Here is a 20,179-nt window from a genome sequence, read left to right as displayed (position 1 = left end):
GAGGAATTCATGATATTTGCATTCCTATGGAAATAAGCTTATGAAATGAATGGTTAGCTTCCAAGGCCTGATCCAGTGACTAATGTAGTTGATGCTTCTTTAGGATTCTGAACTGCAAACAAAAGGAACCCATCTCAAATTAGTTGACCAAAAAGGGAATTTTATTGGTTGAAAGACAGAAACTTGGTGTCCTGAATTCAGCCGTACCTAAAGCCAACTAAGATTATTTTGTATATAGTGTATTACATGTTATAGTTATATTGACATTTTTGTAATGCCTATGCAAAATGCAATGCCATGTGATATTATTTGCCTAGTTATTTGCATTTTGATAGAAGTACAGGTTTCTACATCTTCACTAATAATTTCCTTATGATAGAATTTTATAAATAAAAGCATGAGGCAAAGTATGAATATTTTAAGGCTCTTGATATATAGTGGTAATGTTTTATTAATCTTCATATCCACCAGGAGCACGTAAAAAGTTTATAAATGATTACTGATTTTAGAACATCCTGGTTAACAAATGTAACAATGCTTTACTATTATTAAATAATATATATATTTTTAAATTTTAGAAAGAGGGTGTGTAAGTGGGAGAGAGGGGCAGAGAGAGCCCAACACAGGGCTCAGTCGCATAACCCTGGGATCATGACCTGAGCTGAAATCAAGAGTCAGATGCTCAACCAACTGAGCTACCCAGGCGCCCCATTAAATAATGATATTTTGGGGGGGGGGGAATACAGGAACAAAACTGTCCTTTCTCATTGTGGGTGTAAATAATGACAAAAGGTTAAAAAAAAACAACAACAAAAAACTGAGGTATAAATAAGGATAAATAAGGTATCTCTTGCTTTTATCTCTTCTCTGGATTTCACATTTGGAAATCTAATTGCCAATTCCATATCTCCAATTGAATGTCCAAAAGACATCTCTGTCTTACTGTATCCAAACTGTGTTCTTGATATTCTGCCCCAAACCTTCCTTGTTTGTCAAGAATTGTTAAGAGTTTGTGATTTTATTCTACTTGTAAGCTGACAGGTTAGCCTGCCATAGTTACATGGATGCTGTCAGAAGAAATGAGACAGAGGATTTGATTACAGCAAGAGCTGCAGCCAGAGTTTGAGCATTTACTCCAGTTCCCAGAGCCTTAGTTCCCACAGGGCCTATAGGCCATGTCATAGGTCCCAGGTAACGCCTGTGTATACAGTGGATTGCATTACAGGAGAGGAATCCTGAGTTCAGGGAACCGGAATTTTTGATAATGTGCATTAAGTCTGCCCTAGAGAGGATAGAGGGGACACATTATTATCTTTATTGTGCCTGCCAGTGTACAAAACTGCCCTTTGTTTCCGAGGGACATACTGACTGTGTTTTCTAAAGCTGTTACCTGTGCAATCTCGAAAAGAGAGTCCAAAACAGAGGCAGTGTTAGTGCCTCTGCTTATAAGATATGCAGAAATGAGACTCCCATGTTAAATTATTTTCCAATACAGTCTTCTCCGACCCATCTAATGGTGATTTCATCCTTTCAGTTTCTCAGTACAGAAATCTTGAAGTCTTTCTAACTCCTCTTTTTCTCTTAATATCTCACATCCAGGCTGTCAAGAAATCCTGTCTGCTCTACGTTCAAAGTGTATCTAGAATTTTTTCATTTCTCGTTGTTCCCACTGCCTTTTTCAGAACCACTGTGATCTTTCAACAGAATTACTGTGGTGCAGCCTGGTAACTGGCTTTCTTAATTCCCATCTTGCCTTCAGTCTAATCCCCCACACGGTAGCCGGAGTTGTCATATTAAAATATGAATTCAGTCAGTCATGTCACTGATCTACTCAGAACCCTCTAGTGGCTTCTCATTTTATTTGGAATGAAAGCCAGGTCTTTACTCTAATCCATATATAAGACCCTGCATGGTCTGGCCCTCTTTTATTTCTTTGAATCCTTTTTTTGTTATGTCTTTTTGTTCATTTGGCCAGGCTCCCTGTCTTAGGGCCATTGCACATCCTGTTTTCTCTGCCCAGACTGCACATGTCCCAATATCCATATGGCTCATTTCCTCACTTTCCATCTTTACTCAGCGTCATCCCAAGCCATCCCCATGCATCTAGATTAAACATGTTGACCTCCCCCTTCTCCCCCAACAAAATTTTCTAGTGTGTTCATCTCCATTTAATTTCCTTCTTCTCAGAATGTATCACTAATACATTATTTATGTATGTGTGTGTGTGTGTGTGTGTGTGTGTGTATGTATGTATATATATAGTGTATATTTTACTTGTTTATCTTGTTTCAGTCACTCTAGAATATAAGCTCACAAAGGGAAAGAGGGTTTCTCTGAATTTTTTTGTAGTGAGTTTTGTTTCTGGCATCCAGTACAGTACTTGGCACCTTATGAGCAGGTAATGTATATGTTGAATGGGTGAATGAGTGATTTATATGGTAAAGAAGTAAAATCCTGTTTTCAGAATTTAGGGTGTGTATTAGAAGTATGATGAACAACAACAGAAAATGGTTAATCGCTTTTTATTCACAGATCGATGTAGCAGTTGTAGCTTATCAGTTATAACTACTTTCAGAAGAACCATTGTATTAATGTTAAGTCATTCATTCACTGAAGTATTTGAGTGCCAGACACGGTGGCACTCGGAACATTGATGATACTGTGACAGACAAGGTGTACACAGTCTCTGTTCTGATGGAACTCACACCTAGGTGAGGAGAGAAGCATTGAATGAGTGTAACAAGTGTAAATATTGTGGATAAGTTTTTAGACGTTCTTGTTGTAGGGGTTGCAAACTCAGATACCTATGCCTGCACAGGCCAGGCAGATAAGGTAAGAATGAATTGGGACCAGGGAATGTGGAGATGGGAGTTCAGATGCGCTATAGAACACATGCCATGTGTAAAGGGTAAACCAACTGACAGGTCCATCTGATGGATGTCGTATACGAATGAAGACCCACTGTTTCTTTTTTCCGAGTTTATGTAAAGGGAAACGGAAAAATCTAGATTATCATCTGAAGTATCACACTCCCCTAAGGCACTGTGCAGTCCAAATCAAACATGGTTTTGACATAAGGCCTCTTCTCTATAAGGAATATTGCCAATTAATTGAGGTTCTATCAAGAAGAAAATTCTGGGAGTGGGGAAGACATTATCTTCTCTTGATTTCCATTTTTGTTTTGTTCCTCCTCAATTTTAATAGTTTTCCTAGATCCTCCCATTTGTAATGATATAGCTAGACTTTTCTTCTGACATAACAAGGACAGATGTGCATGTAAAAATCATTAGAATGTGAGGTTTCTGGGGGTAAAAGACTTGTGGTTGGCTCCATTTTATTAGCTCTGAGTTATTGGGCTAGCTGCTCACCTTCTTTCTCAGTGTTCGCTTTATTCATCATCTGTACAATGGGAGTATCAGTTAAAATGCCTCCTGGTGTTATGAGTGGTAAATAAGATAATGCACTTAGAAACGCTGTGTATATTGTCAGGGTTCTGTGAATGCTGTGCTTTTGCCTTTTTTTCTTTTTCCAACTCCTCCTCCTCCTCCCATTCCCTGCCTAATCAAATGTATCTGATTCATTGTTTCATTGCTTTGTACTAGATAGCACTTACTGATAAGATAACTTTGGCAAGAATTTAAGTTAGTAATCCTCTTTAGGAGCATTTTCACTTTTAAAAGAAACTTCTGGAGTCATTGCCTTAACCTAAAGTAATGAAACTCTGATGTATCACAGGACAGTGGTCATTGAGTAGGAGGATCATTCTTCTGGCTCGAATCCCACAGCAAAACAAGTGCCTGTTCCACTTATCTTGAAGATAGTTTTCAAATGACATTGTTTTCTTTGGCAGTGGTTGAAACCAGAAGTTGCTGACAGCTTGGTATTTCCTCTGTCTTGTTGATTTGCATGATGTATGGTGATATACAACATACAGAAACACCACATGTAATTTTATCCATCCATCTTTCTTGTTCCATTCCCTAGGAAAACAAACTTGATAGGAGTAAACGCTACTAAAGCCCAGTCTTTCATAAACATGAAGTGCTTGTGTGTGTCAAGATGTTGGAGCTGTAGGTATCTAGGATACCATAAACATTTTGTGTGGCAAGAGACTTATGGTGTCTTTGGGGAAGTTGTGAGTCTGGATGATCAGCAGCAGTGTCTTTCTTGTAAAATAATAATTCTCAGTGGTGGTGGTGGGGTTGTCGGATGGCAAGGGGGAGGAGAATTACCTGGGGAATTAGGTGTGGAATTACCTGTGTTTCTTGTTCTTTTTCTTCCAACTTTATCATGAAAAATTTAAAATAATTTGGAAAACTTGAAGGAGTTGTATCATGAATAACCATATGCCCATCATGTAGGTTCAACTACTACTATCATTTTACAATATTTTCTTTACACATTTTTAAAAACACATGGATAATTTTGAATAATGACTGTGAATCAGAAGAATTATTGTTCATTTTCTTAGGTGGGACAGAGGTATGATGGTTATAGAGGATAATGTATGCATTTTAGGAACGTGTATGTGTTTAAATACCCATTAGATGCTAGTAAGTAAAATGACACAATACCTACTACTTACTTTCAAATAGTTCACCACCAACAAAAATGTTTTGTGGTTTCTTTCACCAACAAAAATGTTTTATGGTTTCTTTCAAAACTAGAATTTAATCAAGGATTGAGTATTACATTTAATTGTAATGTCTTTTAAAATCTAGAATGACTCTACCCCTGTCATTTTTTTTTTTTTTTTTTTACCCTACCTATGGAACATTGTATAAGACAACTAGCCAGAGTCAGTATCTTGGACTTTGTCTCATTGTTCTCCCTGATACCATTTTCCTTATTTTTCTAGCCCAGCCCCTGTGTGATGTAAGCTGAAGTTAGGCCTTAAGATTTTTTGGGAAAAAGGTTTTTAACAAAAAGTAAGTTGTAGGTGATGCTGTTTACTTCATATTACATCAGATCAGGAAGTACGTAAAGTCAGTATCAATGCAGAGTGTTTATGACTCCCAGATTTCTCCCTTATAAAGGAGCTTTTTTCCTTTTGATACTTTGACATCACGTAAATATTCTGTTTCTCATCAGCCTTCATCTTGAATTTTGATATACATTGATGATTCTTGCTGAGTCACTTTCTTAATATTGTACTTTTCAATTTTGATACCTTTTCCTCCCCACTCCATTGACAGTCTCTATCATTTTTGGGAATGAGTAGTGGCTTTCAGTGTTTTGGGCAAGGAAGTAGGGTGTGAACCATGGTTCTAAGAAACATTTAATGGTAGTTCTATATCTATATAACTTCTTCCAAGTTGGATTTTCAGTTCACAAGTTGAAGGGCTCGTTCCCACAAGATTGCCTTTATTTCAGGTGCCTGGGGGGCCATCAGCACTTCTGATGACTGGATTGACTGCAGATTTGGGGTTTCCCATGATTCTTCTTCAGATTAGATAATTTGCTAGACTGATCTACAGAATTTAGGAAAATGCTGTATTTAGGATTACCATTTTATTATAAAGGATACAAATGAACAACCAGGTACATAAGGCAAGGTACGGAAGTGTTGGTCGGTTAGTGCAGGAGCTTCTGTCCACATGGAGTCAGAGTGTGCTACTCTCCTGATACGTAAGTATGTTCACCAACCAGGAAGCACTCTGAACCTTGTTTTTCAGAGTATTTGAGGCTGCTTTACATAGACACAATTGATTAAATCACTGGCCGTGTGATTGAACTCAGTCTCTAAACTCTCTTTTCTCCTCAGAGGTTGGGAGGTAGGGTGGGAGTAGAGTCAGGAGGCTGAAAAGTTCTAACCCTCTAATCATGTAGTAGGTTTTTTCTGGGGCCAGCCTCCAACCTAAAGGTAGCTAGGGGCCCTACCACCAATCACCTGATTAGCATAACAAACACACTTCTGTGGGGAATACCAAGGGTTTTGAAGCTCAGTGCCAGGAACTGGGGGACAAGGTCCAGATATATATTTTTCATGCTTTTCATATTTGTAGAGTCAGAGTAGTGCTTTTAATAAACATAATTTTTAGGACATTTCTACCCAAAAATGAATGGAGGAAGGGTTCATTTAGATATTATTTTGAGTGGTCTAGTAGGTTGCTTTCCATTAGACACTGCTTTTAAGTAACCAAAACATAGAGGTGGTTTATTATGTTTGGGGGTGGGGGGAGGTTATTTTTAGCCTTCTGTAACTTTTGCAAATTTCCAAGCCTTTAAAAAGAAGTATTATTTTACAAAGCTAATTTTGGTTTTGAATCATGTATGCCATTTTATTTATACCTGGATGTACAAATGATTTGGGGCATGTTGATACAGGTAAATATTGTCTCTCTGAATCTTAACTGTATTTATTTATATTAGCTTGTTTATTTATTATATTAGCATGTGTTTATTTCTATTCTTTGTATTCTTGAAAATGTGTAGTATAAATCTTCAAAAGATGGGCTAGTATTAATAACAGCAGCATAATAGTGATCATAGTAGTAACTATAACAGCTACCACTTATGCAGTAGGTGATATTAGACACTTTACCTATATAATCACATTCACTCTTTATAATAGCCCTGTGAGATCTTATTATGTTTGCCAAATGCATGAAGAAACTAGGGCTCAGAACTTAGCATGCCTTATGTTCATATAATTAGTAGTGTTGAAGTTAATATTTAATTCCAGATCTTGACTCCAAAAGCCTTGCTCCCTTGCTATGATGGATTCCAAGAAAAAAATATAATGGAGTAATTTGCCATCATTCATTGATTCATTCATCCAATGAATTACAATTTTGTGCTCATTAACTTATACCACGTATTACTCTGTCTTCCATTTATATGTAACCTCTAATCCCCTGTAGTGTCTGTTATTAATATAAAGGATCAAGTACTATTGTTTCATTGCTCTGGTTAGTCTCTTTTTTTAAATGGTGATTTTGGAATACCTAGTCTTGCTCACAGTATAATATCTAGGGTTTTTTTTTTTTTTGGTCATTGACTAGTAAGATGTAGATTCTAGCATATCTTCTGGACATTTTTGTTATTATTTATTGGCATCATTCTTACTATTATGTATTCAGTTATCTTACAGTGTTTATCTTACTATGATGACTTTGGAAATAGAAAACCATTGAAGCAACTGTAAACATTTTCAGATTAATTTCAGTTAGGCAGTGAAGTATTTGGTAAGATGATGCTATCAGTATATAATATACCCATTTAAAAATAGTATGAGCGTAATTATGCTTACATATTGCTTGTGAGATATAGGGCTAATGCCACCCCTTACTAAGGCAAATTTGCAACCATTTAAAAATTTTTTCTGTAGCATTTAGATCTTCTGTTTATACTGAACCTCAGAATTTCATGATGATGAGCCTTGATATGGATCTTTTTTTTTAATTTTTAAATTTAAATTTTAAAATTCCAGTATAGCTAATGTGCATTGTTATGTTAATTTCAGGTGTACAATATAGTGATTCAGCAATTCCATACATTACTCAGTGTTCATCATGATAAGTGTATTCTTTTTTTGTTTTTTAAAGTTTATTTTGAGAGAGAGTGTGCTCTTGTGAGTGGGGGACGGGCAGAGACCAAGGGGGAGAGAGAATCCCATGCGGGCTCTGCGCTGACTTTGGAGCTGGATGTAGGGCTGTATCCCATGTTGCTGGGATCATGACCTAAGCCAAAATCAAGAGTTGGACTTAACCAACTGAGCCACCCAGGAGCCCCATGATAAGTGTATTTTTTATTTTCTTCACCTATTTCACTCATCCTCCTACCCACTTCTCCTCTGGTAACCACCAGTTTGCTGCCTATATTAAGAGTCTGTTTTTCTCTTTTTTCCTTTGTGTTGTACCTTAAATTCCGCATATGAATGAAGTCATATAGTATTTATTTTTCTCTGACTTATTCACTTAGCATTATACCATCTAGATCCATCCATATTGTTGCAAATGGCAAGATTTCATTCTTTTTTAGTAACTAATATTCCATTGTATATATGTTGGGTTAGTGCTTTACTTTTGGAAGCTCATGTACTTCAAGTTTGGGATTCTATGTGTGTCTGTTACGTCTTTGGTATACTTTTCTTCTTTATTTTCTCTCTTCTCTTTCTGGAACTTCTATTATTGTGATATTAGATCTATTGGACTGGTCCTTTTATGTTCCTGTCTTTTCTCTCTTAGTTTTTTTGTCTGGAAAGTTTCTGGAAATTTTCCTTAATTTTATCTTCTAGCTTCTCTGTTAAACTTTTTCTCTTTTGATCCCTTAGTCTAAATATTCAAAAAGTCATTCGTCATTTTGTGCCTATCCCTTTATTAGGACCCTGCTCTTATTTCATGACTACAGTATTTTCCCTCCACTCTGAAAATATTTATAGGTTCATTGGATGATTTCTTTAGCTCCCAGCATCTCTTCAACATTCCTTTTTTCCTGTTTGCTTCTTTTCATCTCTTATTTATGTTGGAGGCTTTCTGTGAATGATGAAACTTTGATGTCTGTTTTTTTTTGTTGTTGTTTTGTTTTTCATTTTTTTTTGTGGTTTTTTTAAGAGTGAGGTTCTTTAAAATGATGATTGAAAGGGGTTCTTGCACATTGCAAGGGTTTCTTAATTCAGGGTTTTCACTTTAGTGTGATGAGTCAGAAAGCTACTTTGTTTTCATTGTGTGACTCCCAAATTTCAGTTTCTGTATTTTTTTTTTTTTTTCCCATCTAGTTTCCAAGAAGAGAACTTCTCTAATCTGTGGTGATTAGTTTGCACTGTATGTGTGTATGTCTGGTTCTTGTAGCTGAACAGTGGTCTTGAATTGAGGTGGAGATCATCTTTTCAGTATGTAGACTTCTACTTAATTCTCTTGTTTTTAGGACTATACTTTTCCCTCCCCTCTCCTGTCCCCATGCCTCCAAATGGTGCTTGGGGTCCCAGGTTACTGCTGGTTTTGCTCATCCTGCCTGGGTATAATGTTGGAATGGGGTAAGGAATCTAGTGGTCTGACCGCTTTTATGAAGTCTTTAAGCCATTCTTCTTATTTTCTCATTGCATCATTGCATTCAAAAGGCCCCTGTAATTCTTTAGTTTTTCAGGTTATGCCATTAGACTAGGCTTGCTTCTTGCTCATCCTTCCTCCCTCTCCCAATCAAATGCTTTGGGTGGTCTTTCTCTGTTGTGTTTAATCCTTTACCATGTGTCTGTAAGTTTTTCATTTCCCAAAATTTTGTTGACATGTCTTGTCTCTTTCATTCTCTTTGACCTTACGGATTTATGCCTTTGAAAATCCTTTATTGGGGCACCTGGGTGGCTTAGTCGGTTAAGCATCCTACTTCGGCTCAAGTCATGATCTCATGGTTTGTGGGTTCAAGCCCTGCATCGGGCTCTGTGCTGACAGCTTGGAGCCTGGAGCCTGCTTCGGATTCTGTGTCTCCCTCTCTTTCTGCCCCTCCCCTGCTCATGCTCTGTCTCTTTAAAAAATAAACATTAAACAAATTTAAAAAGATCCTTTATTTTTATTTATGGAGGAGTACAGTGGTAAATGCTAGGGTTGAGACCACCATAAGTTAATTGCAAGTCTCTTGACTTTGTGTGACTTCCTTTTGTATGCTGCTTTTACCCTATAGCAGTGGCTTTCCTTTCTCTGTTTTAAGGTGACAAGTACTTTTCTCATTTACTTAAAATAAGTTTTCTACATTATTTAACAATTACCAGTAAAACATACACCCCTTATAACATCCAACACTACAATGGCAAATGAAGGAAAAATTGTTCTTCTTCCCTTAATTGTAGGATTCTGAGCCAAGCTTGGTGTCTGTCCCTGCATACTGTTTTTTTCTGTTCATAAAAACATTTAACATGTGTTTTTAAATTTGAAAAACACACCATCCACATACCTAATGGAACAAATGATAGACCAGGAGAAAATATTTGTACTCCTTGTATGTTAAGAGAGTTTTATAATGCTTTCCTACAATTGAAAGAAAAAGGTAACCCTTTCGAAAAAGGAACCAATGATAGGAAGGCAAGTCACAGAAGAGGGAATATAAGTGGCCAACCAAAAAAGAAGTAAAGATGCTCAGTTTCCTTGATAATGAGAGGAAAACAAGATAGAAATAACAATGCCCTGAGTCTTTTTCTCTCAAGTTGGCAAACTTTTAAATGTCTTAGTAACTTCTAGTGAGCATGTGAGAAAACTGTCTCTTAATGTTGCTACTGGAAGTTGCCATAACCTTTCAGGGTTTAATCTGGCAGTATCAAATTTGAAATGCATTTTTCCTTTGATAGACTCTCCTTGGAAATCTGTGCTACAGGAACAAAACACCAGTCCTTAAAAATGATTGTACAAGGGTGTTTAATGCAGCATTCATTGTCCATAATGGCAAAAGATAAATAGAATGCCAGACTAAGCTGAATGACCAACAGTTTGGAGATGATCAATTTGTAGTACTTACGTGGTATAGCATACTATACAGCTTTTTAAAAAATAATGAGTCAAGCCATGTGTTACTGTAGTCCGTGTAGAGGATTCTATTTTTTTTTCAACGTTTATTTATTTTTAGAGACAGAGGCAAAACATGAGGAGGGGAGGGGTGAGAGAGAGGGAGACACAGAATCTGAAGCAGGTTCTAGGCTCTAAGCTGTCAGCACAGAGCCCGACACGGGGTTTGAACCCACAAACCGTGAGATCATGACCTGGGCCGAAGTCAGACACTTAACTGACTGAGCCACCTAGGTGCCCCGAGGATTCTGTTTTTGTCCAAAAAAAAAAAAAAAAAGTGTGGGGGGGAGGAGACGCTGCACTTTATATAGGGATATATATGTTTTGAAACCAGACATTTGTATAAACATTATTGGATAAAACCTACATTAAAGTTACCTTAAAAACAAACTTAATGAGTATAAGGTAATTGGAGGATTTCCTGGGTGGCTGGCACTTGAAATCAAATGGAGGCTTGTTCATTATGATTTATCTCAGGCTGACTACGATATAAAACTAGTATCTAGTATCTAGGTCTTGCTGCTTTCTTGTTTGCTTAACCCAGTGGACTTCTTAGCCCTGTTCTCAGGATTATTTTGTTACTGATGAATTTCTACTCCTTTGGGTACTTGTAGTTGGTAAATTGACATCTGTACCAGAGGAAGTGCAGGGAAGAGAAAGAAAGAAACTGGTTCTATCATTCATGTTTTCATTCTTTCATGTTATCTTTTTGAATACATTTCTGAATACATATATACACCATCAGCAAATTAAAAGTAAGATAAATGAAAACATGGAAAAATAATGGCTTAATAGGAGGAATAACTACTGGTTTATCAGGAGGAAAAGTTCGTCTGTAGAAACACATGCCTGCATTCATAAACAGTTAACCCAGGACACCTGACATCTCTAGAGCAGTGCTTTCCAAGGTGGTATTCAGTCAAGTGCAAGCTGCATTGCCATTATTTTAATACTGCTAATTGAAACAAATTTAGATTGGCTTAAAGCCACTCCTTCATTTAAATATGATTACTTTTTGTGTTGGGTTGGGGACAAAATAGGTGATATTTAAGTTAGGAAGCTCGTGGAATTATTTTAACATGTGAACCCCATGTCCTACCCTGGAAAAAAATGGGGAGGCTAATAATCATTGCTCTTCAGAATATATACCCACAAATTGGAAGGAATGCCTATATTATATGATTTGTAGATTACAAAAGATAGTAGTAATTTTAGCTTGCATAAATACACATTTATTTCCTACTTTACTCTGCCAGACTAGTATCTGTGATTAGTTCTTTTATTTTCTTGGGATTTTGAGAATATATGGAATGGTTAATAGTACCCTCCTAGTCCCATATTTGGAATTGAAAATATAGAATTAATTTAATAACTGTGCCTTGACTTGGACTTGAACTGTATTTTGAATTGGACATAGAAATATATAATAAGTGGAATTTGTGGTAACTGCCAGTAATCTTGTGATATATGTATCCAGTGAGTTGAGAATTGAAGTACTTGATAATATAGTCAGAACGCTAGATAAAAATTCTGAGGAAGTGATGAGCATGAATTGGATTGGTCATGAAAGACTTCTTGGAGGAAAAATATGTGTTGAAGCATTTGGTAGATATGGGTTGGTGGCAAGCAGATGGTACTCCTCTCTTGAGTTACTATAATGTTTTAACTAGTTACTTCCTAGTACATGCATTATTCCAACAGAAATAATATTAGCTTGTAAATAATCAGAAAATGCTGGAAAATACAGTATTTGGAGAAATGTAGATAAATTATTCCTTTTCTCAAAGCAGGCACTATTCATGACCATTATTTACCTTGTTTAGGTATAAATCCACAGTTGATGTTAGAAAGTTAGAAAACATTTGCTCAGATCTATGTCTAATTTTGGGTGAATAAAATTAACAAACTAGCTTTTAGGAACAAGGGTTTTATGAAGAAAACTTAATGTGTTTTTCCCTAATTTTGCTAATTCATTGGCATAAATTTACTTTGTTTTGTGGGTGGTTGAGAATGGATATATAGGATCCATGATTTGTCTAGGAACTTTTTCTCTGGTTCAGTGGATACTTAACAAGGTTGTATATCAGAAACAGCTGGGAGACTACTCTCCACCCCCTGGTTAATAACTTATTTATATTATTATATATTTTATTTATATTATTTATATAATTATATTATTTTATGTTATTTTATATTTTTATATTATTTTATATATTTATATTTTATATTATTATATATTCATAAGAACATAAACAGAGGTAGAAGAATAAAATGAGCTGGGGGATTTTTAGCAGTATATTTACTAGGCCTGACTGAGGCTTTCTGATTCAGACTTGTGGTCAGAACTTGGAAAACTATTAAAGATAAATTCATTCTCTCTCTTTCTGTCTCTCTTACCAGCTCACCAGGCAATTCTTATGTATAGCTATGTTTGGGAAGCATTGTTCTAGGGTAATCTCTAGATAAATATCTAAAAACAAATGCTGTTTAAATGATTTATCTTGATCTATACTCATACTACTTCCGTGTCTAGATCTAACTTTTAGCATTTTCTTTAATTTTTTTCATAAAATTTGAGCAGTTTAGCACTTTATTAGTGCTACTAATTTGTTAATGTTTGCATCTGAAATCAATGCTAAGTGAACTTAAAAAAAAAAAAAACAAAACACCTTGCACTGTTAGAGCTTTTACCTGAAATATCTTTCCCAAATACCGCCTTTTTCTCTCCTGATAACTGCCTTGTGGGTTGGTTGATTTTATTTCTCCTACATTGTATGTATATGTGGAAACCCAAATCTAGAAGGTGGGAGACTTACAGTTTCCTGTAACTACAGTTGGGGATATGGAGACCCTGGATTGAATTCATACTGATTCTGGAGTGTCTTAGGAGCTCTTTTCCCCCTACCATTTTATCCCCAATAGTTTGCTTTTCCTTTCACTGATTTGCATTGAATCAGAATGCAGGTGCTGTATCATTGCTCAGGATGTGCTTTATAAGGCCTATCAAATTGATAAAAGTGACGCACCATTTTTTGTTTTAAACTACATTAAACAACACAGTAATCTTTATACCAAGATGGGTTTTAAAAACGTCAGGTAGAAGTCTTTGCTTAGATGTGATGGAAGTAATTGTTCTTTAGAATACCTAGCAATGTGTTTCAGATTTGCTTTCTCAGGTTCAGTTAACAGACTGTCCATATAACTGTGACATAGATAATGAGGACATTTATATATTGTAAGAGTTCTGGAAAGAGGTAGTTCTAGAGTTGTTTAACTCAGTAGCCTAACTATGTCAGTGTTCTGGGTCATTTTTTCTCTGATCCTTTTTTCCTGCCATTGCCACAGATAGCTGCAGTAGGTCTAAACAATCATATTCATATACCACAAAATCCAAAAGCCAAAGGAAGAGCATGGGCTTCTTCACAAGTCTCTCTCTCTTTTTTTTTCTGGGTGGACAGTCCTTCCCTAAAATCCCCAGCAAATTTTCCCTATGTCCCATGGCAAAATTTGTTACATGTCCCATCCTAAATCAGTTACAACAGGAAATGAGATTCCCATTAATCGCCTTACAACAATGTTGGTTCATCCCCTGGAACTGGAGAGGGACCCACCCATCTGATCCTGTTGATGTTTCAAATAACATCAGTGTTTTGTTATCACAGAGAGGGGGAGGCTAGTGGGTAGGCAGTCCTAGTATGTGCCAAAGTATATAGTAATACAGTTATGTTGTGACATTTTCCACATATTATGTAAGAGCTATTCCCAGGCAAAATGGAATTTTAGTATTTTAACTTTTAAAAGGGTAGCATATTCTGTTTTTTTTTTTTTTTTGAAGTTTATTCATTTTTGGGAGAGAGAAAGACAGAGAACGAGTGGGGGAGGGGCAGAACTTATGAACTGCAAGATCATGACCTGAGCTGAAGTCGGATTCTTAACTGACTGAGCCATGCAGGCACCCTTAGAGAAGCATATTCATTTGAGATGAATGTTATTCTCTATGTATTCCTTTGTGATTAGCATAAGAAGCCAGTGTTTTGTTTTTAATCTAATAAAATGATTGCTTACTGTTATTTTTGTCTTGTGTACAGTCAGTTTATTTCCCACTGAGATTAAGCTCCCCAGTGATATTCCATGATTTGATGGCAGTTTCTGAGTCTTTTTAATTAATCGATATTTGTTCTTCTAGGTGGATTCTCCACGGTTTTTCTGGTGCGGACACATGGTGGAATCCGCCATGCATTGAAGAGAATGTATGTCAATAACATGCCAGACCTCAACATTTGTAAAAGGGAAATTACAATTATGGTAAGTGAAAGAGTAATTCCATTGTAAGAATTTGGTGTATTTTCTTTTGGTTTTGCACTAAAACATTAACCAGCTTTTTTGGCAAGCTGCTTATTGGTTTATGTGCATCTAGAAAACCTTTGAAATGCATTCTTTATAGACACACTTAAGGCTAAATATAGCCAGTCCCTTCCTCTCCTTTTTCCTTGCTTCCTTATTGTAGTTTGATGGGCAAACTACTCTACTTTTTCTCCCCCACCTTCTTTTAAAATATATTTTAATTATGGAATGTTGTGAGAATAGAAAAATTTAGAGAATTATGTGATGAATATCAGTTTATGCACTATCCAGCTTAAGAATTAAAATCTTAATTCTTAATTCTTAAATCTTAATTAATCTTAAATCTTAATTAAGATTAATTATCTTAATTAACTCTTAATTAACTCTTAAATCTTAATTAATCGCCTGGGTGGTGCAGTCGATTAAGCGCCCGACTTCAGCCAGGTCACGATCTCGCGGTCCGTGGGTTGGAGCCCCGCGTCGGGCTCTGGGCTGATGGCTCAGAGCCTGGAGCCTGTTTCCGATTCTGTGTCTCCCTCTCTCTCTGCCCCTCCCCCGTTCATGCTCTGTCTCTCTCTGTCCCAAAAATAAATTAAAAAAAAAAAAAAAAGTTGAAAAAAAAAAAGAATTAAAATCTTACAGGTACAGTTGAAGCCTTCGGTGGATTCCTTCCTAGCTATATCACTATACTGTTCTCATCCAAAAAGAAGCCACTGTCCTGAATTTGGTGTTCACTATTCCCATGGGTGTTTAATACATTCACTGTATGTGTTTATATTCACCAACAACAATTAGTTTTGCTTTTTGTTTTTATTTTTTATTATTTTTTTGAGAGAGAATGAGGGCATGCACGCGTGAGCATGAGCAAGGGAGGGGCAGAGAGAGAGGGAGAGAGAGAATCTTAAGCAGGCTTCACATGAACATGAGCTCCATCTCAAGACCGTAAGATTGTGACCTGAGCTGAAATCAAGAGTTGGATGCTCGCCCAGGTGCCCCTGTTTTTCATTTTCAAATTCATGCAGTAAAGTTTATTGTTGTTACTATTTTTTTTTTGATGTACTCTGCAATATATGGTAAAATATCCATATCTTCCCTTATGAGTAAGGGGAATTTTTTTTTTAAATATTGAGAAGTAAAAAATATTTTAATAGGTTATTGACAGAATTTCAGTAATTTGGTTAAATGGTTAAAAAAATACAAAATGAAAGTTTCTTTTTTTTCTAGGGTGTCTTATTCTCAGTGCTCTGATGGCTTGTTGTTGTTTTCCTCTTCTTCCTTCTCCCCCTAGTCCTCCTCTTCTTTTCTTCCTCTTCTTCCCCCCTTTTCCTCCACCTCTTCTTTTCCCTTGTCTTCCTGTTCCCTTTCCTCCCCCTCTTCCACCTCTCCTTCCTCTTCTTTCTTCTCTTCTTCCTCCCCTTCCTCTCCATCTTCCTCTGCACTCCCTCTACTTCTCTCTTTCCACCTCCTCTTCCTTCACCTCTTCTTTCTCTTCCTCCTCCTCCTCCTCCTTTTCTTCTCTCCTTTTCCTCTGTTCTCTTCTTCTTCCTCATCCACTGTTTATCAAGTGCTGTATATATACATATATAAAATTTTTGTGTATGTGACCTTTTCTGTTTTTTTCACTTAGCATGTTTTTGAGGTTCATTCACATTGTAGAGTGTATCAGTACTTCATTCCTTTTTATGGCTGAATAATATTCCATTGTATGTGTTTGTCTGCTTCTCTCTCTCTCTCTCTCTCTCTCTTCACCTGTTGATGGACTTTTTTAAAACCATTGATAGGCATTTGAGCCATTTCTACCTTTAGTCTGTTGTGAATAGTGCTGCTATGAATATGTTTGTATATGTATTTATTTGAGTATCTGTTTTTAGTTTTTTGGGATTTATATCTAGGAGTGGAATTGTTGGGTTATGGTAATTCTGTGTTTAACTTTTTTAGGGATCACTAAATTTTTTTCCATAGCAGCTGAACTATTTTATGGTCACACCAGCAATGTATGAGAATTCCAGTTTTTCCACATCTTGTAAACACTTCTTAATATCATTCCTACTTATCCAACTGCTAAGAGAGAGATTGCCCATTTTGTATCAACATCTTTATCAATACACATATTTTGATCCCTTTTATTCAAAGATAGGCACATTTATAGAACATGACTTACCTGATTCTTTTATTGTCCCTATTCCTTGGTTAGATTAGACTTGATTATGCTTTGAGATTTGTTCTTTAAAAACTTTTTAAAAAGGCTATTAGTCAAAAGGGTGAAGAGATTTACCCCAAGATAGTAGGGGTTCTTAGGCTAAGTTTTCTAACTTGTGTCTAGATACGGTACCATTGCGCCATAATTCTTGCTTTCAATAGAATTGTGTAATTTTCAGAGATGTAAAATTTGGTCATCATCAGTAGCAGCAACACTCAAATTCTGTGCTTTTGAACAAGAGAATTTAGGGTGATTAGCTCATTAGAGCAGTGGTCATCCAACTTTTTTTGATAACCCATCTCCCATTATATTTATGTACTTGTGAATTACATGTTCAGCTACTGTTAGGTAATATCTCAAATAAATAATATCTCAGTTAAAACCAGGTTTATTATTGATAGTGGATGTGAATTTATTTTTTTTTAATGTTCATTTATTTTTGAGACAGAATGGGGGAGGAACAGAGAGAGAGGTCAGACAGAATCCAAAGCACACTCCAGACTCTGAGCTATCAGTACAGACCCCGACACAGGGCTCAACCCCAGGAACCCAGCAACCGTGAGAGATCATGACCTAAGCCAAAGTCGGACACTCAACCGACTGAGCCACCCAGGCGCTGCTCCGGATGTAAATTTATTTAAAAAAAATTTTTTTTTCTTCAACGTATATTTATTTTTGGGACAGAGAGAGAGCATGAACGGGGGAGGGGCAGAGAGAGAGAGGGAGACACAGAATCGGAAACAGGCTCCAGGCTCTGAGCCATCAGCCCAGAGCCCGACACGGGGCTCCAACCCACGGACCGCGAGATCGTGACCTGGCTGAAGTCGGGCGCTTAACCGACTGCACCACCCAGGCGCCCCTGTAAATTTATTTTAAAAAGTATTGTTGATAATTGTTTTTTAATTTCCAGACAGACCTAAATAGATTATTATTTTTAACCTCATTATATGCTGATGATTATCTTGTACTATGAACAAAAATGTCAGATTTGCCATTTTTTTCTTATTTTCTTGTATTATTAGTATTATCTTTTTAAAAAATTTTTTTTAAATGTTTACTTATTTTTGAGACAGAGAGAGACAGAGCATGAACAGAGGAGGGTCAGAGAGAGAGGGAGACACAGAATCTGAAACAAGCTCCAGGCTCTGAGCTGTCAGCACAGAGCCCAATGTGGGGCTCGAACTCACAGACCGCGAGATCATGACCTGAGCCGAAGTCGGACGCTTAACCAACTGAGCCACCCAGGCGCCCCTAGTATTATCTTTAACCTGTGGTTACTTAATAGAAAATTTTTTAGCCAGTTTTTCATTTTGTAAGTTATTTAGTTTAAAAGTATATACATTCATAGGTCCACTTAGCTGGGTACACAGTATTTTGTAGGCAAAACAAACAAATGAGAGTGTAATTGTAAGTTCATAAATATTAGAGCTTCATTTTAAACAATTTTTTGGATAAAAATAAATATAAGTAAAAGTTCTGATATTTTATTCTTGAGTCCCAAAGGACTATCTTACACACTTATTTTGGAGACTTTTGGTTTTGAGTGAACCATCTCTTTTTTTCCTGATTGAATTTAAAAATTAGTGTTCAAAGGGGCACCTGCATGGCTCAGTGGTTAAGCATCTGACTTCAGCTCAGGTCATGATCTCATGGTTTGTGAGTTTGAATCCTGCATTGGGCTCTCTGATGTTAGCACAGAGCCCCCTTCAGATTCTGTCTCCCTCTGTCTCTGCTCCTCCCTTGTTCACTCATTCTCTCTCTAAAAAATAAACTTAAAAAAAATTAGTGTTCATTGAATATTTGCCTGTTAGAAAATGGCAGCCACATGTAAGTAAACTTTAAAAAAATTTTTTTTTCAATGTTTGTTTATTTTTGAGAAAGAGAAAGAGAAACAGAGCCTGAGCGAGGGAGGGGCAGAGAGAGAGAGAGGGAAACAAGCAGGCTTCAGGCTCTGAGTTGTCAGCACAGAGCCTGACGTGGGGCTCCAACTCAATAGATCATGACCTGAGGCGAAGTTGGACACTTAACCAACTGAGCCACCCAGGCGCCCATTAAGTAAACTTTTCATTGGAACTACTGAAACCTTTTTGAATTGTGTCAGATTCTATACGTATGCTTAATTCACTTTTGTGAAATTCTTCAAATATATTAATTTAGACTTCAAATCATTGGTAATAGAGCTTTACAATGTATGTTTTTTTAATTTTTCTTTTTCTTTTTTTTTTTTTTTTTTTTACACAGAAGGAGCTGTCTGGTCACAAAAATATTGTGAGTTACTTGGATTGTGCTGTTAACTCAATTAGTGATAATGTATGGGAAGTGCTTATCTTAATGGAATATTGCCGGGGTAAGTTTTTTTCTGCATTTGTTTTATACTGAAAAAAAAGTTACCCTTAAAATGGTTTACTAGGTGTCTTGGTTTCTCCCAGGGCAGTTGTCACCGGATTCTAGACACTTATTGTAATCTCAGCTTTAATTATCTACTTAAGGAATGCTGTTAAGAAATATTTAAAATCGGGGTGCCTGGGTGGCTCAGTCAGTTGAGCGTCCAACTTCAGCTCAGGTCATGATCTCACAGCTGGTGAGTTCGAGCCCTGCGTCAGGCTCTGTGCTGACAGCTCAGAGGGTGGAGCCTGCTTCAGATTCTGTGTCTCCCTCTCTCTCTGCCCCTAACCCTCTTGCATTCTGTCTCTCTCTCTCTCAAAAATAAGTAAACATTAAAAAAAAAAAGAAATATTTAAAATCTAGTCGTCGTTGCTGTACTGATGATATGAGCATGTAAATGACGATTGGAAAAATGCTGTTGTGTTTAAAACAAGAAATCTGAATGAGTGAAGAGCAGTTACATATCATGCTCCCTATACTTTTATAGTCCAACTAAGAAAAGCATAATGTGTCAATATTAGTGTTACAAGATTTTTTCCAGCACTCCATATTAACTTTCAGTATATCAAATGTAATAAATTTAGATGCATTTTGATCTGTAATATTTATAAAGTTATATCGTCTTTTTGGATTCTTTTATAAATATCAGAAGCTTTGAAATTAATTTGAAATTAATCCCTTTTTTGCAAACTTCTTAAAAAAATTTTTAAATCAGACTGTATCTGATTTGGGTTCTAGGGAGCCTTGGCTTATATTT

At 36.4% G+C, this 20,179-nt stretch overlaps 1 protein-coding gene across 5 annotated transcripts in view; it reads left to right on the top strand.

Annotated features, from left to right (window-relative positions):
* The window catches only part of BMP2K (BMP2 inducible kinase), a 130,938-nt gene that overhangs the window by 35,726 nt on the left and 75,033 nt on the right, over positions 1–20,179 (top strand). For all 5 annotated transcript variants that reach the window (XM_045056175.1, XM_023253014.2, XM_023253013.2 and 2 more), the window contains exons 2-3: positions 14,680–14,798; positions 19,279–19,384. In XM_045056175.1, coding sequence (XP_044912110.1) covers positions 14,680–14,798; positions 19,279–19,384 — 225 coding nt within the window. The remainder of the gene's footprint in view (positions 1–14,679; positions 14,799–19,278; positions 19,385–20,179) is intronic.

Source organism: Felis catus, chromosome B1 (genome assembly GCF_018350175.1).
Source record: "Felis catus isolate Fca126 chromosome B1, F.catus_Fca126_mat1.0, whole genome shotgun sequence".
NCBI classification, from domain to species: domain Eukaryota; kingdom Metazoa; phylum Chordata; class Mammalia; order Carnivora; family Felidae; genus Felis; species Felis catus.
This window is presented reverse-complemented; position numbering and strand designations above follow the sequence as displayed.